The 16,422-nt window shown below is 39.1% G+C and overlaps 5 protein-coding genes across 9 annotated transcripts; all 5 read right to left on the bottom strand.

Annotated features, from left to right (window-relative positions):
- Positions 1-118: 118 nt before the first annotated feature.
- LOC128887498 (odorant receptor 4-like) lies at positions 119-8,739 on the bottom strand. Of its 5 annotated transcripts, none has more exons than XR_008460049.1 (6): positions 7,757-8,739; positions 7,578-7,677; positions 7,394-7,504; positions 7,094-7,249; positions 6,813-7,022; positions 119-248 (listed from the first exon to the last, which is right to left on the bottom strand). XR_008460049.1 is itself a non-coding variant. In XM_054143481.1 (6 exons), exons 1-6 carry the CDS (start codon positions 8,569-8,571, stop codon positions 6,963-6,965), a joined length of 1,170 nt encoding a protein of 389 aa, XP_053999456.1. In that variant the 5' UTR covers positions 8,572-8,739; the 3' UTR covers positions 6,711-6,962. The 5 variants fall into 5 exon arrangements, 3 of the variants coding, with proteins under 3 accessions (XP_053999456.1, XP_053999455.1, XP_053999457.1); XR_008460050.1 differs by having other exon boundaries at positions 139-248; positions 6,809-7,022; XM_054143481.1 differs by lacking the exon at positions 119-248 and having other exon boundaries at positions 6,711-7,022; positions 7,757-7,912; positions 7,985-8,739.
- Positions 393-4,100, bottom strand: LOC128887729 (uncharacterized). Its single transcript, XM_054143931.1, has 6 exons — positions 3,298-4,100; positions 3,137-3,236; positions 1,105-1,934; positions 929-1,028; positions 744-854; positions 393-599 (listed from the first exon to the last, which is right to left on the bottom strand). Exons 1-6 carry the CDS (start codon positions 4,098-4,100, stop codon positions 393-395), a joined length of 2,151 nt encoding a protein of 716 aa, XP_053999906.1.
- Positions 4,740-6,361, bottom strand: LOC128887505 (odorant receptor 4-like). The gene is made up of 5 exons (XM_054143491.1): positions 5,553-6,361; positions 5,377-5,476; positions 5,165-5,275; positions 4,876-5,031; positions 4,740-4,796 (listed from the first exon to the last, which is right to left on the bottom strand). The coding sequence occupies exons 1-5, from the start codon at positions 6,359-6,361 to the stop codon at positions 4,740-4,742; spliced, it is 1,233 nt and encodes a 410-aa protein (XP_053999466.1).
- A 9-nt stretch (positions 8,740-8,748) lies between the features above and the next one.
- Positions 8,749-16,217, bottom strand: LOC128887728 (uncharacterized). Its single transcript, XM_054143930.1, has 12 exons — positions 15,287-16,217; positions 15,121-15,220; positions 14,827-14,937; positions 14,525-14,680; positions 14,405-14,446; positions 12,238-13,023; positions 11,738-11,757; positions 10,037-10,891; positions 9,807-9,906; positions 9,460-9,561; positions 9,185-9,340; positions 8,749-9,122 (listed from the first exon to the last, which is right to left on the bottom strand). Exons 1-12 carry the CDS (start codon positions 16,102-16,104, stop codon positions 9,069-9,071), a joined length of 3,300 nt encoding a protein of 1,099 aa, XP_053999905.1. The 5' UTR covers positions 16,105-16,217; the 3' UTR covers positions 8,749-9,068.
- Positions 11,073-13,183, bottom strand: LOC128887500 (odorant receptor 83a-like). Its single transcript, XM_054143484.1, has 5 exons — positions 12,212-13,183; positions 11,930-12,029; positions 11,738-11,848; positions 11,403-11,558; positions 11,073-11,330 (listed from the first exon to the last, which is right to left on the bottom strand). The coding sequence occupies exons 1-5, from the start codon at positions 13,027-13,029 to the stop codon at positions 11,280-11,282; spliced, it is 1,236 nt and encodes a 411-aa protein (XP_053999459.1). The 5' UTR covers positions 13,030-13,183; the 3' UTR covers positions 11,073-11,279.
- Positions 16,218-16,422: the final 205 nt, after the last annotated feature.

Below are 16,422 nucleotides of genomic sequence, written 5' to 3'. Positions count from 1 at the left end.
GAATAGTACGCAGAAATAAATTTGTGTGTACCTACTAGTATGGTAGGTGCTACCTTTGCATATAAAAGCATATCGATGTTGATTTCCAGGAACAAAGTGTAAAATCTGCAGGGAAAATGTTTTATTTACTATAAATCAGTTTCGGATCGCACTGGTTAACAGATAATATCTATCATTGTGAAATTCAGCGTCAGCTCTTGAAGGTATCCAGCAATAATTATGCTCCACGAATCAGGATAACAGAGAATCTGCAAAAGGTTTAAGCTTAACGCACGGCGTAAATTAGCATCCTTGTAACGATAATAAAATATTTTTTACCAATCTGTAAATCTTCGAAGTAAATTCAAATAAACTACCGAAGACTGCAATATCTGAAAAATAGTCGTGAGGTCTCAATCATCGTTTCCAAGACGAGTTAAATTACTTCGGACGATGGTACTCACGGCGCCGAAGGTATTCAGGCATAATACGGCGATTTTTCCGCCCGAAAGTTTTGGTGGGTAGAGTGATATTGCGTTCATGAGAATAAGATCGCAAGCTTTCTTTGGCGGTAAATTGTACCAGTCGATGTTGTAAGAGGCTGGACCAATTTGGCTACACTGATGTAAGATTAGTATATGTATATAAAAAATGTTTGAAGATATTTTGACGAGAAAAGTATACAGAGACCGTCGTTCTAGAGACTCTAAGGATACTGGGATTGACTAAATAGCATAAAATAATCCCGGTATACCTGTAAATACCTGGTCGGAAAGAATTTCTCCTATGTAGCAAAATATATACGTATTGAAAGTGAAGGAAACTAGATAAATGGAGTATGTTGATATCGCAACAGCGTCACTATTCTCCCACTCCTGTAAATACGATGACATCGAAAAGAAACTTCGTACAACTAAGAAGAATTCGAAATGTCTAATATATTGTTTACCTTCAATAAGTAGTATTCAAGCAAACATATATGTAGTGTTGACTCCACGATCTGAGTTAAACATATTTCGCACAAAGTATCTTCAACGTTCTTAGAAAATCTGAAACATAAACATATCCCACTTTTCTAACACTCGAGCATTCTAATTGCATACGTAAGAGGAAAAGGACACTTACTTTAAAGTATCTGCGTGATCTCGAATAACGATGTCCAGTTGTTTATAACAATTACCCTTCCTATGAGCAAAATCTTCCAAACGTGCGATTTGTATCTGGATTTGACCGCAGATATGCGTTACAAAAATCACAGCCAAACTGAACGCAGCTATCGTAATGCTGTACCTTAGAAAGCCGGCGATACACTGAATGCCATATATGATCTCGTAGTTTGGACTAGACTGAGTGTCGAAGAATGCATCGTAACCAGGCATAATTAACGGTCTCACAGTGTGATTTCGTTTCAAGGGCTTTTTGGAGAAGACCGGCACTATCGTGTGAAACGTTAATCCAGCAGCATAAAGGAACATTGCGCACAACATGCTGAGATTTCTGCTGGTGGAAGCGTTTCTTAACATAATGGCGCGGTGAATTGGATTCTGAACCATCTTCCAATTTTTCTCAATTTGGACGATGCACCGTCCGAAAATGGTTCTCTTCAGAATGAGATAACAGTACTTGATCGTGGACGAAATGGTAAAAGTAAACGGGCCCATCAATTTTAATCTCTTGTACAGGCTCTTCTCTTCGTAAATCATGTACCGACCAGGAGGAATGAGAGAGAAGACCAAATAGGATAACCACGTTACGAGTAATACGGTTGAAACAACTTTTTCCAGCTTGCTGGTACGACTATATACGAGCGGCCAAATCCCAGTCAGCTTCAAAATCCATCGACATTTTTGTAGGGTATAATTAATATCCTTTTCATAATTAGGATTTTTCACGAGTTTTACATCTTCATTGCGCGATCGATCACGCATGTTTGCAACTTCGATACGCGCGGTCGACTGAACAACCCGGCATAAAGTTACCGTACAATGTAAACGGAACGCAAGCGCGTAAATGTAATTGCACTTGTACTGTGCCATGCACGCGAATGGAAGGCAATCCAGGATTAAGCGTTCGTAGATAATTGCGAGCAATTTTTTGTGTAGTGAGTATAGCTCCGATCTAACCTAGACCTCGGAGCCGATGTAGCGAGATTGTCGTTCGCTCATTCTGTCGAGCGAATTTGGTATTGCTTTAAAGAAACAGCTACAACCATCATCAATGGGTCAGGTATAAAGAATAAGAATATTCGTCACTTATTGCTATTACACGATTCGGAATAATATAAATTGAACTGAACGCTTTTATTGATATTAATACACATCGCGTAAGTTTCACGTAGAAGTCGAATACAAAATCTTCGAAGTTATTATTTTGATCGCATGATAGCAAAATTGTAATTTTGCATTGCGATATTGACGTAAATAATGTTGCTTTGCTAATCTGTAAGTGTTTTTAGTAAATTGAAATACACTATTACCGTCTTCAGCACCTGAAAGAACGTTACTTGCTGAAATTGAACTTGTTTAATTAAATAACATCAGCAATAAGCACTTACGACACCGAAGGTTTTCATAGATAATTCGATTATTTTTCCACCCATAAGCTTGGGTGGGTAAAGTGATATAGTATTCAAAAGAACAAGATCACGAGCTTCTTTTGGCTGTAGATTGTACCACTCCACTGCATACGCGGCTGAGCCAATTCGGCCGCACTAATGGATTACTTAATCATTAATCATACTTGTACTGCATCTGTACATTAGCATCTAATAATTACCTAACATGCTAATTACCTTATACTGTATTGTACAAGTATAAGTACATGTACAATTGTGAAAGGTATTTAGCAATGATTAAATCTGAATCGAACATATTTCTAAACATGTACTAATATGCCGGGCTTTGATTATTGTCTTGATATGTTTCAAAATAACTTGACATGAAAATTACACACAAGAATTTCAAAATTATTAGGATTACCTGTTCAGACAGAATTTCACCAGTGTAACAAAATATCATTATATTGAAAGTGAAAGAGATTATAAAAATGGTATATATTGAAATATCAATCATATTTCTGTTTTGCCAGTCCTAAAAGCACAATGTTAATAGCAAATACTTCTCTTCGCGACGAAGCAATTGGTATGTCAATTGTTTACCTTCAAGCAATAGTACGAGAGCAAGCTAATAAGCAATGTAGACTCGGTGATTTGGGTCAAGCATATTTCGTCCAACGTAACTTCAATGTTCTTAGAGAATCTAAAATATTCATTGCAAATCATTTTTTAACGCTCATATGTTTAAAAAAACGACTATTTACCTTAAGATCTCGGCATGATTTTGAACAATAATGGCCAAAGAGTTACGTTTGGACTTTCTCTTATGCATATCCTCGATCAAAAGCTCCAATCGTGATATTTGTATCTGTATCTGTCCGCAGATATGAGTTACGCAAAGCACTAGCAGACTGAACACGCCGAGAGTAATGCTGTACCTTATAAGACTGGTAAAGAATTGAATAGAAAATATGATTTCGTAAGTGGGACTTGATTGAGTATCAACGAATGCATCGTAGACAGGATAAGCTAACGATTTTTTGGTGCCATTTCCCTTCGCCTTTCCTTTGGATAATAACGGCATTATGGTGTGATACGACAATCCGGCGGTATAAAGAAAAGCAGCGCATAAGGTGCATAGATTTCTGCTAATGGACACCTCCTGCAGCATGATGTCACGATGACTCGAGTTTTTCACACGTTTCCAGTCTGTCTCTATGTGTACAATGCAACGGCCGAGAACCGTTCCTCTCAAGACGAGATAGCAGTACTTGATCGTTGATGCCAGGCAAAAGATTATCGGTGCGATCAATCTCTCCTTAACTTTTCCATTCTCTTCGAATAACATATAGTGACCGCAAGGTACGATGAAGAAAAGGAGGCAAGAGAAACAAGTTATTAGCGATCCGAACGAAACTAGTTTTTCCAATTTGTTGGTATGCCTGTAAATTACGGACCACATGCCAATAGGCCTTAGAACCCATCGACACACTGCTAAAGCGTAATTAATATCGTGTTCGTAGTAAGAGTTCTTCAGGATGCCGATATCTCGATCGAAAGGTCGCATGATAGCTGTTTAAATGCACACCGTTGACTGAACGGCGCAGAACGAAGGTAAAAAGTAGTTACGATGTTTTAAACGCGCAAATGAAAATAAAAGGTACACACAAGTCTCGTGGTACATACGAGTTGCAAAAACTTTCCGGGATTAACAGTGGTCGATACCCCTGCACGTATTTTTTGCATATTATTTATTTATGGAGGGATCAAACGAAGCGGAGAAACTATAGAAAACACTACCTCAAAGACAGTATTATTCGTTCTTTTGGTAATTTACGTTCTACATCATTGTCATGCGATGATCAGATAACAAAAATTTTATCGTAACATTCTACGTGTATCATGGATTTTTAAGGAGCATTTTTTGAAAGTAAGACAGGTGCTGGATATTTTTAATTATCTTACGATAGCTACAGTAAGTGTAGAAAGTATTCGTAAACCGATCAATTTCGATTGATTGATGACGATTGATTTAATATAAATTTCTTTAGCTGCTAACAAAACTATTCATTGTCTGCCATTCTTGAATCTACAAAATCTCATATACCACTTTTACGAATGGATCAGCGTATAAAATCTGTAAAACATTTTTTGTGAATCTACAGGCACATGTGTATCATGGCAGTAGTAATAAATGAAAGTTTGTTTACCAATCAGTTACCGTCCGAAGTAAGTTCAAGTAAATTACCGATGACTTCATTACCTAAAATATATTATAACTTCAGTGTCGAGTGTCTCGCTGTGAGTGACGTACATTTACTATTTTTGAATACGTCACCTACAATGGTGAACGTATTCAGAGACAGATCCACTATTTTCCCGGCTGTAAGTTTAGGCGGATAAAGCGATATAGCATTCACTAGAATAAGACCGGAAGCTTTCTTTGCTGGTAAATCGTACCATTCGATATCGTAGGCAGCTGGACTTATTTGGCTACACTGATGGAATGACGAGGTGTCTATTATAACAGTCATCAACTTTAAGCGAATTCGAAGAAAATTTTATGTTAAAAATGTATAGAAGGAATACATGCATTTAACAAAAGTTGAATGCAACTTCTTTGTACATTACCTCTTCGGATAGAACTTCGCCGATGTAACAAAATATCAATATATTGAAAGTGAATGAGACGAGTAAAATAAAGTACGTCAATATTGCAACTACGTCGCTATTTTCCCATTCCTAGAAAAAGGCGACGAAGATAAATACTCTTCCAAATTAATGAGAAAATCGACGCTTTAAAAGTCTAATTTAAGAAGATTTTGGTCGATGTAATTCTTTACCACTAAGCAATAGTATTCGAGCAAACATATAGCCATCGTAGACTCCAAGATTTCCATAAAACATATTTCACGGAGCGCTTCTTCAGTGTTTTTAGAAAGGCTGAAATATTTTCACGTTTCATACGATATAAACAAAAATTAGCTTGTCGAAGCTAGAAATCAACATGACCTCTTACCTCAAAATCTCGACATGATCTCGTATAATGTCGGCTAAAGGGTCGTGACGGTTATCTTTCTTCTGTTCACTTTTAATCAAGTTGTCCAGACGAGATATCTGTATACGAATTTGTCCGCAGATATGCGTAACACAAATTGCGGCCAAGCTGTACGCAGCCGTTGTAACACTGTACATGACCATGGCGGATAAACAGTGAATGGAGAACACGATCTCGTAGGATGGGCTGGACTGAATGTCGAAGAACGCGTCGTAGCCAGGATAAGTCAACGGCTTTACGGTGGAGTTGATCCTGTCTTTGGATAAGAATTGCATCACGGTGTGATAGGACATACCGCCGCTATAAAGAAAAATGGCGCACAAGGCGATGAGATTCCGACTGATGGATGCGTACTTTAACATAATGATGCGATCATTGGGGTTGTTCACCATCCTCCAGTCCTTTTCCACGTGTGCGATGCAACGTCCGAAGACTGCACCTTTCAGACTGAGGTAACAGTATTTAATCGCGGACGACAGGCAGAAGCCGACTGGACCGAGCAACTTTACTTTCGTCTGTATGTTTTTCTCCACGAAGAAGATGTAGTGACCGGACGGTACGATGATGAAGAACAATGAGCAAAAACATGTTATTAGTAAAACGACAGAAGTAACTTTCTCTAGTTTGCTGGTACGGTTGTAAATTAGCGACCACATGCCAATAGGTTTCAGGACCCACTGGCACATTTCCAAGGTGTACTTTATGTCGCTTTCGTAATGGAAGTTCTTCAGTTTGCCGACGACGATTCGGTTGTACGATCGATCATGCATGGTGATGCCTCAGCTGCACACTTTTGACTGAACGTCGCGGTAGCAAATTGCAGGATACCATTGTTACAACGCAAGCGCGTAAACCTTTTTTCTTGCCAACTGCACGCTGTACGTGAGTTCGGAACGATACAAGGGGAAAGAATTGTCGATAACCGTACGCGATTTTTTGTAAATTGTATACTACTCGAGCAGTTCTGACTGTGGGTGAAAGGGGAGGATCAGTACATAGACCACCGATACTTCTTGCATTCTATACATACATTGTACATTTTATTATACTTTTTGTAAGTTTAATATTACCAAATACCGTACGACATGCATGTCAAACATATTTGAGATACGACGTTAGGCAAGATTGAAAAATTTATTTTCTTTCTCATTCATAATTATGTTTAATCTGTCAATGGCTCAAAATGTACCAGTACAACCAAAACGAGTTTGATATACCTACCGAACGGTACATTAGTGTTTTTTACATATTTTTATAAATGATCGGTATAGTCTAAAATCAGTAGTTCAACGACGATTATTTTTGTTAGTTGGTTTATCGAATGGTGGATAAATCATGCAGCATTGAAACATAAAATTTTATTCGATAATTTCAATTAGAATCGGTAATCGTTCGCAGCATATTCAAATAGACCAACGACGATTTTAGTACCTGAAAACGATTAAAGTTTAGATTAATAAAGTTTCCTATTGCAACGAGTACAGGATACGAGAATCACTTACAACTCCAAACGTGTTCAACGACAGGTCAAGTATCTTGCCAGCCGTTAGCTTAGGTGGATATTTGGATACAGCGAGCACCAAAACGATACCACGTGCTGTCCTTCCAGATAGATTATACCAGTCAATTTTGTAGGAAGCCGTTGCAATGTTGTCACCCTGATACAAGACTTGTGTCTATTATGCCAATGGTTAAATGTGCTCACTTCTAGGTTCAAAAATCAACGACGAATGAGTATGTACAGAGTGATCGGGTGTGAACGAATAAACAATAGCATTTGGTTACGCGTTCGTTGAGGATACCTGTCCAAGAAGAAGTTCTCCCACGTAGCAGTATATCGCAATGCTGAAGATGAAGGAAGTCAACAGAATAACGTACGTTAGTATCGCAATCGAATCGCTGGTTTCCCATTCCTAAAAGACAAGGCTGAAAGTTAAAAATTAAGGCTGAATCAGACGAACGTTTCTCTCAGTCATATATTTTTACCATCATGCAATAATATTCGAGCAAGCATATTAGTAAAGTGGACATTACTACTTCCATTAACAATATCTCCTGCATCGCTTTCTCCACGTCTTTCGTAAATCTGAAATTTCATGGTTCCTACTCTAACACGTTACTTTAACGAACCTGTGACCGATACTACTTCCGTTGTACGATGTTACCTCAATATTTTCACGTGATTTCTCACGACTATCGCTATATGGTTTTCGTAGCTCGCATACTTTCGCGGGGATCTCTTTCCGTTGGTCAAGTGCTCCAATCGCGATGTCTGTATCTCTATTTGACCGCAAGCATGACTCGTGAAGACGGCGGTCAGACTGTAAGCGGCCATCGTGATGTTACCGATTACCAAAACGTAAATGCAATGCATACAGTACACGATCTCGTACGTGGGACTCTCCTGGATATCGAAAAATGCTTCGTAGCCAGGGTAAGTCAATGGTCTGATCGTGACGTTCTCGTTGACCACGCTCTTGGATAATAACGGCATGATCGTGTGGTAGGAGAGACCGCCAGTGTACATGAAAGCGGCACATAGAGTGATGAGATTCCGACTCATGGTCACGTGCCTGATCATGATGGCACGATGATCTTGGTCTCGCAAGAGCCTCCAGTCTCTCTCCACGTGCACGATGCAGCGCTCGAAGGCTCGACCCTTCAGACTCAAGTAACCATACTTAAAGAACGATGTCACGCAGAATGCGAGGGGGCCGAGAAATTTGATTCTTGTATTCGTGTCTTTTTCATAGAAAAGAATATAATAACCGAACGGTACAATGACGAATTGCACGACAAGGCAGCATATCAATATTAACACCACCGATACCATTCGCTCGAGTCTATTCGCACGGCTGTAGATGAAAGGGTAAATGCCGATCGGTTTTAGGATCCACAGGCATAATTGAAACGCGTACCGTATATCGTTCTCGTAATGCTCGTTCCGCAGGACGTCGTCAAGGTTGGACGAACGATACATCCTGACGCACCCGGTGCGCGTCGTCGACTGTACGACCGTTTGAAACCTACGTTTACACAGGTCTAGTCGGACGCAAGCGCACAAGTAATCTCTCAAATGAACGAAACTTTATTTTCTGATCGATAGCGATATAGCGAACGCGTGTTGTCGCGGCTGTTTAATCGCTGCTGGTTGGTTCGCGGTCAAAAAACAAGGAGCGATGTTCGTTTTCTCGTTTATTGTGGCATATTTTTTTGGGGAGATGAGGGACAAGGAAAGAAAACGCGATTTAAATCGTTTACATGAAAAAGGTGGAGTTCGAAGTGAAAATCTCATCGTAAACGACGAAATCGCCGTTTTGGAGGGTGACTTTAATGCCCGCACTGTTCGTAGTTTATTCGTAGTTACTCGTTAGTTTAACATACAGCAACGAGAATGTATTCTTTTTCGTTTTTACGAACCTATACGAGTTTATACACGTAAATAACGTTTCTTTTTCTTCTCAACAATGTATCAGTCTACATTGCAACCGTGCGAAGCATGTTGAAGTATGTAAAAGACGTTTTAAATACCTGTAACGATGGGTCTTTTAGATTCTAGGATTACGAATAATTCTTCTTGTTCTGATACTCACGTCGCCAAAAGTTGCGAGAGATATATTGACTAATTTGCCGGCAGTAATTTTGGTCACCATGCTTGATCTTGAGATTAATAAGATTAAACCAGCGGCAGTCTTGTGAGGTAAGCAATACCAATTCGTCATGTACGCTCTTTTGCCAACCTTCGTGCACTGTCAGAAAGGGATAACGGTTAGTTTATTAAAAATTAAAGGACATGTAATTCTTTCCAACGATTTCTTATCGTTTTTAGGCAATCACAATTCTCGATTTCTCACTAGCATTTCTTTACCTGGTCCGTGATCCTCTCGCCGATATAACAAAATATAAAGATATTAAATGTCATCGATACATATACAATAGCGTATATGGCTAAGGTTTCCTTTGACTTTTCCTACAAAGACAAAGTATGCTCGAATAAGGATCTTGTCTTCGTACATATTGTTATATAGGTATTATAAAATTTGAAACTATTATTTTTGTTATACTGCGGAACATGTACTTCCGAGGATATCCTTTCGAAGCGAACTTTGATTTTCTATTCTTACGAAATTCATATTTGTCTTTAGCTAATCACGAAAATCTAAGATTTTCCGGACGAAAGGCTATCGTACCCGTATTGCAAACTGTTGAACGTACCGTAAGAAAATAATAATCAATTAGGCATAAATTCAACGTGCATCCCATTAACTCAACGAGACATATAAGATTCATCACTTTTTCTGTACGCAATACAAGACTGAAATTAATACTTTCATAAATAAACACATACTAATTTAACGCAAAATTACTTTTAAAATACACATAAACATATCGATATAAATATAATACGTACATATATAGTATTGAAGATAGAATAGAAATAATACCTTAACGCGTGTAAATGATGTTCCACGATATGAGCCAACTTGCTAGCAGAAGTCTGTCCCTTTCTCGAATCCACCATATTATCCAAACGAGACATCACTACGTCTAGCTGACCACAGGCATGGGTCGCTAACACAGCAGCCAAACCGCATGCACCAACCGTGACGGAATTGGCGATGAAGACGGACATCAGTTGCATGCCGAAGACAATCTCGTTGACCGGGCTGAATCTGACGTCCAACAGTTTCGTGTAAAATGGGCATGGTAATCGATACATCGAAAGAGTTTCGTTACCGACGTGAAACACCGTTTTTCGAAAGCCCGTGATTATGGTGTACGAGCAGACGCCGAGGTTCATGCACAGCGCGGCGATGCACGTGATGAAACGACCGAACTTTGCATTTTCAACCATCATTTCGCGATGCTCCGGTTGCCTCGCCACCTTCCAATCGTTCTCCATGTGCTTCAAGCAGCTACGAATGTCATTCGCCCTTAACAGCAAACAGCAGTAATTCAGCTCGCTCATCAACCAATGACTCATCGGACCGATCGCATTCATTCTCACTTCCAAGTCCGTGTCCTCGAACAGGATGAACAACGCGCATGGCGCAAACGTAAGGACGATCAACGAATGGCAGACGAGATTCAACAGTTTCACAAGGAACCTATCGGTACCAGTGGATTCGTTTGTCCTGGGCCAGGCCCCTATTGGCTTCAGGAACCAACGATTCACCTGTATACTGTACTCGTAGTCCTGATTGTAACCAATATTGATCGTCGAATTTTCACGAGACGAGTTCAACATGATTGCTTCGCGGAGACCAGTTGGGGAATGAATCAGTTCATTCGCGATTAAACTGCTCGAACAAAAGTTGGCGCGTGCGCGAATTTTTTTCTTTCCTTAGCCATGACATGGTGCTTAGTTCGCGAACATATGAGCGAGCTGACCGATCAATGCTTAAGAGAATATTGCTTTAAAGACATAGCTGCGACGAGTGAAAGAGAAATCATTCGTTCTGGTAAAAAGTCTGATGGCAAGTATTTGATATTCGAAAGTGAGTGACGATATTCCCTACACCTATTTTAAGTGAAAAATGAATTCTTTCATGTGTGACTAAAATGATGCTCGACACAATGGTAGGCTTGTCTATTCAAATAATTTTATTAAATTATATTATATCAAACATTTGAATAATACACGTAAATCTATTCGATGATGTGAACAATTGTTCCTGTTTGTGCACTTTAAGTTAAGGTTCGTAACATGTTTAGAAAAGCTACCGATGTTTTGATAACCTGACGGTCAAGAAAAATGGTTTTACCTTATTTATACACCAAATATCTGACGGTGTTACGTTTGATACTCACGGAACTGAAACTGTCGAGAGACAATTTAATGAGATTTCCGGCTGTAAGCTTTATCGTTGCATTGGACATCGCAATTATCAATACTAAGCTGAGTCTTTTCTTTCCTGGTAACCGATGCCACTCGATCATATAGGACCGTTCGCCAACCATTTTACACTGTTACAAGATACTTTGTTTTTCTTTCAAATCCATTAATATACCGCATTATACACTGCGTTAGAGTTCATAGCATTTGCTCGATGTATTTTCAGAGCAACAGGTGCGAAGCAGCATACAGAAGGACATTGGGATTAAAGTGCAACACTTGTATACATTTTGCGACTACATAATCTTACCTGTTCGGCGACGAGCTCGCCTATATAACAAAATATGAAGATATTGAAAGTAAGAGATGCAAGTATTATGGTATACGTTACAGTAGCAGTCATGTCCTTTGAATTCCATTCCTACAGTATCACAAAAACGAATAATTACATTTATATTTGCATAGCAAAATTGTCATTCGGATCGCGCACTTTACGCCATACCACAATAATGTAATATCCAACAAGACACATATCCAACGTACATCCCGAGACCTCAATTAGGGATATTTCAGACATTGCTTTCTCTATGAGCGCCAAGAATCTGTAATTGAAAGTGTTGAATTCAGAAAGATGCGATTTATTTACCGCACCTTTGCAACCTCACTTCTTTCAGTGATTAATATGAACATGTCATTGAATTTCTTTCTCAAGTTCATGCAGAGAACACAATATTACAAATGTTTTCGTACGTGTCATTCCACACAAAAGCTACATTTTACACACTTCAGTATTCGAACGTGTTGACTCACGATGTTCGCGATCCTTCCATCCACGGACTTAGGGATATCTGAACGGCCCGTTATTAAATTGTCCAGCAAACACACCAAAACTTTCATTTGTCCGCAAGCGTGCATTGCAAAAACTGCGGCTAAACTGCAGCCAGCAGCCGCGATTCCATGAATCAGGACACCTCCTAACATTTGTATCGTGAAAAGGATCTCGTTGGCTGGACTCTGCCGAGTGTCGACTAGGAGTCTCGAGAACGGAAACACCATCGGAATGAACGTCAGATTTTCGTCCACCACCGCGATCGTCCCAACGCTTATAGGTACAGCGATATAGTAGAAAATGAAACCGCTGTACATGAAAAAGGTGGAAACTTTCACTAATCGTCTTCCGAAATTTGCAGTTGCTACCATGATGTCGCGGTCTTCCAAGTGCTTAACGTTTTTCCAGTCCCATTCGATTCGATCGAGACACTCGCGAATATCGTTCCCATGGAAGATTAACGAATAGTACTTCAAATATGCCATAATGCAAAAAATCAACGGGCCGAAGAGTTTAATTTTACTGTAGAGATCCTCCACTTCCAGCATCACGTAGAGACCGCATGGTATGAAAAGGAAACTTATCAAACCGTAACAAACGGCATTTATTTGCCGATTAAAGCATTTCTCTGCTCGCGAGATATTAGACGACAGTGGCCAGGCACCCATTGGTTTCAAGAGCCACCGATTCCACTGAGTGCTGAGATTTACATATTTCTCGTACTCGTGGACCATCGATAGACACTTAGTACTGGCTCTTTTGGAGTTCTGCATCGTTCAGGTTCGAAAGCTACATGGATACTGAAAGCTCCACCGACCCGCGATACGCAGGTAAACATTGTTGCGCTTGCGCGTCGATTCTTGATTTCTCTCAGAAGGGATTTCGAACGAAGAATCGAGTAAAACGAGAGTAACTTTGTTAGAAGGGTTCAACCCTTCGTCGTAGCACGTTTTCAATTTATCGCTTTATACATTATAAGTGTAGCCCGGGCAACGATGACCCTCAAACACAGATGGATCGATCTTTCAATCCTCGACATACCACAAGTACAGACACTACGCAACAGAGCTTGTGTATTAACTTGTGGATTATCAAGATTTATTTGTTCATATCGTAATCGAAATATTGCTGATAAAACGTTTCTGTATGGAAGCTTAGAAACTGTTGGTAAAAAAGTATGAATTGCGAAAGAAAACTTCACGTTGTAGTGAATGTTATTATTACTGTAATATTTATAGTATATCTATACAACGATTTAAACAATTCTTCTCGAAGTGGTATGGTACATGAGCTTTTGTAACAATTAATTAAACTTTACTAATTGCATACATCAAGCCAACGTTCGCAACATGTTTAAGAATGCAACCGATGTGTTAACAACCTGTTCGTATAAAAAGTGTATTTTTTTAAAAATCGCGTGCCTCGATAGTTATTTTTTACGTTTGATACTCACGTCACTGAAACTACTAAGTGTCAATTTAACGAGATTTCCAGCTGTAAGCTTCATCGTTGAATTGGGCATCGCAATTATCAATATTATACCGAGTCTTTTGTTTCCTGGTAATCGATGCCACTCGATCATATAGGATTTCTCGCCAATCGTTCTACACTGTTACAAGATACTTTTATCTTTTATATCCTTTAACACCGTATTATATACTGTGTTAACATTAATTGAAACTTTCTTTTCGCAGAGTTTGCAGAGAGATTCATGATTTCTCTCAGAAGGGATTTCGAAGCGTGCGAAACGATAGCGACTTCATTAGAAGGATTCCAACCTTCTCAAACACGGATCGATTTTTCAATCGTCCACAGACCACAAGTACATACATTACAGAATAGAGTTTGCGTATGAAATTGTGGATCATCAAGTGCTGGTGTTTTTATGTGTCACGGTAAGTTCAGATAAACGATTGAACTTGAGATGGTACATGTAAGATACGTAAAGTTTCGGTATACAACAGACCTCGAAATAATTGAATTTAAAAATAATCGGTTGGTTTGTATACGTAGGTGCTTTTAGGAACGTTTAATACTATCATAAAAGTATACTGTACATTTGTTATACCTCAAAGTTACGATACACTAACTTTCACAGCAAGAATTTTAACAACGTCGTTCGAGTATAGCGAGAAAAGATCATGTCACTGCTCGTAACATGTTCAAAAATCCGACGGACGTTTTAACAATCTATTTATATAGGAATTTCAGATACAATCAGTTTTAATTGTCGAATAAGCTAACCAATAATGGTGTTTCGATACTTACATCGCCAAATGTGCTAAGGGACAAGATGACTATATTTCCAGCAGTAAGATTTATCGATGTATTTGACATTGCTATCAATAAAACGAAGCTAAGTCTTCTGCTTCCGGTTAGTCGATACCATCGAACCATGTACGACATCTCACCAATCTGTTTACACTAATAACAAAACACATTTGTTTTACACTGTATTAAAATCATATGAAATATACTTTTACTGTTTTACTGGTCGCGATAGTTAGACCATGGCATTACGTTAGACTATAATAAAAATCTTCTGTTCTGTAATTACATGGAATTCTTACCCGTTCTGCGACTAATTCGCCTATGTAACAAAATATGAAGATACTGAACAGAAAAGACGAGAGGAGTAGGAAATAAGTTGCAGAAACGGTTAAGTCGTTCGAATCCCATTCCTACAATGCCAAGAAACAAATACGTGTATTTGCATTTGTTTATATCAGGGGTACCGAAAAGTAATCAAAATGTCTTGGACTTGGAACAGTTTTTCAATGAAAAATCGAAGGACTTATAAAAAGAGGTTACTTTTCGTTCGCCTTACAAACGCCGTTCTATTCGTTTGCGTTGTACACGCGTACCATAATAATATAATATCCAAGAAGACATAAATTAGCTGTGCATCCCATAAATTCCACTAACGATATTTGTTGCATCACTTTCTCTGTCATCGATAAAAATCTGTAAATAATCGAATCGGTAAACTGTATACAAATTACAGGCTTTTGAAAGTTTCATTCTCCATACTTCAATACTCGAACGTGTTGGTTCACAATGTTTGCAATTCTACCGTCCACCGTTTTGCACAGATCCGGTCGGCCGTCTATCAAATAGTCCAGCCAAGACATCAAAACTTTCATCTGTCCACAAGCATGAATGGCAAGAACAGCAGCCAAACTGCACCCAGATGCAGCGATTCCATGAATCACGATTCCCGCTAAAAATTGAATCGAGAAGACGATCTCGTTGATAGGGCTGTACCGCGTGTCGACGATGGCTTTCGAAAAAGGAAACAACATCGGTATAAAAGTTAAATTTTCGTCCTCGGCTGCAACTTTTCCAACACTGATAGGTACTGCTATATAATAGAAAATGAATCCGCCGTACACGGAAAACAGGCATATTTTCATTAATTGCCTCGCAAAATTCGCGTTGGCTATCATGATGTCTCTATCTTCGGAATGCTTGACGTTCTTCCAGTCCCACGCGATCCGTTCAACGCACTCGCGTATATCATCCTCGTGGGAAATTAAGGAATGATATTTCAAAATTCCCATTAGAAAAAATGAACACGGACCGAACAATCTCAGTCTGGTGTAGAGATCCTTTACGTCTACCATTCCGTAGACAATGTACGGTATTGCAAGGAAACTGATCAAACCGTAACATACAGTGTTTACGAACAAGTTAAAGTATTTAGTCGCTTTTGAAATATTACGCGAATGTGGCCAAATGCCCATCGTTGTTAGTAGCCACCGGTTCCACTGAATACTGAGATTCACATATTTCTCAAGCTCGTGGTCCGATGACTGAGACGTATGTACTTTAATTCCAGGATTCTGCATCGTTAAAGTTCGAGCACTCGGTTGTTACTGCAACCGTGTAACTTACTAACAGTTTGAAGGGAAGTAAAGATGCGCCTGCGCTTGATTCCCATTATACTTGGAAAGCAACAGTACTGTGAATAAATTGATTGTCTATAAAGGGATGATCCCTTCATTTTACCCCATGCACGGTTTGCTGCTTCATGCATTATAAATGTATTCAGGAGGATAATCGCTCTCGAACATCATCGACAAATTGATTTGTCGGGTACCCCTGAACAGGTACGGTAAATGAAACTATAAGTGCGCCTACAATATTGCGTGTTACACGTAGCACAA

This window comes from Hylaeus anthracinus, unplaced genomic scaffold (genome assembly GCF_026225885.1).
Source record: "Hylaeus anthracinus isolate JK02 unplaced genomic scaffold, UHH_iyHylAnth1.0_haploid 11989, whole genome shotgun sequence".
In the NCBI taxonomy this organism is placed as follows: Eukaryota; Metazoa; Arthropoda; class Insecta; order Hymenoptera; family Colletidae; genus Hylaeus; species Hylaeus anthracinus.
This window is presented reverse-complemented; position numbering and strand designations above follow the sequence as displayed.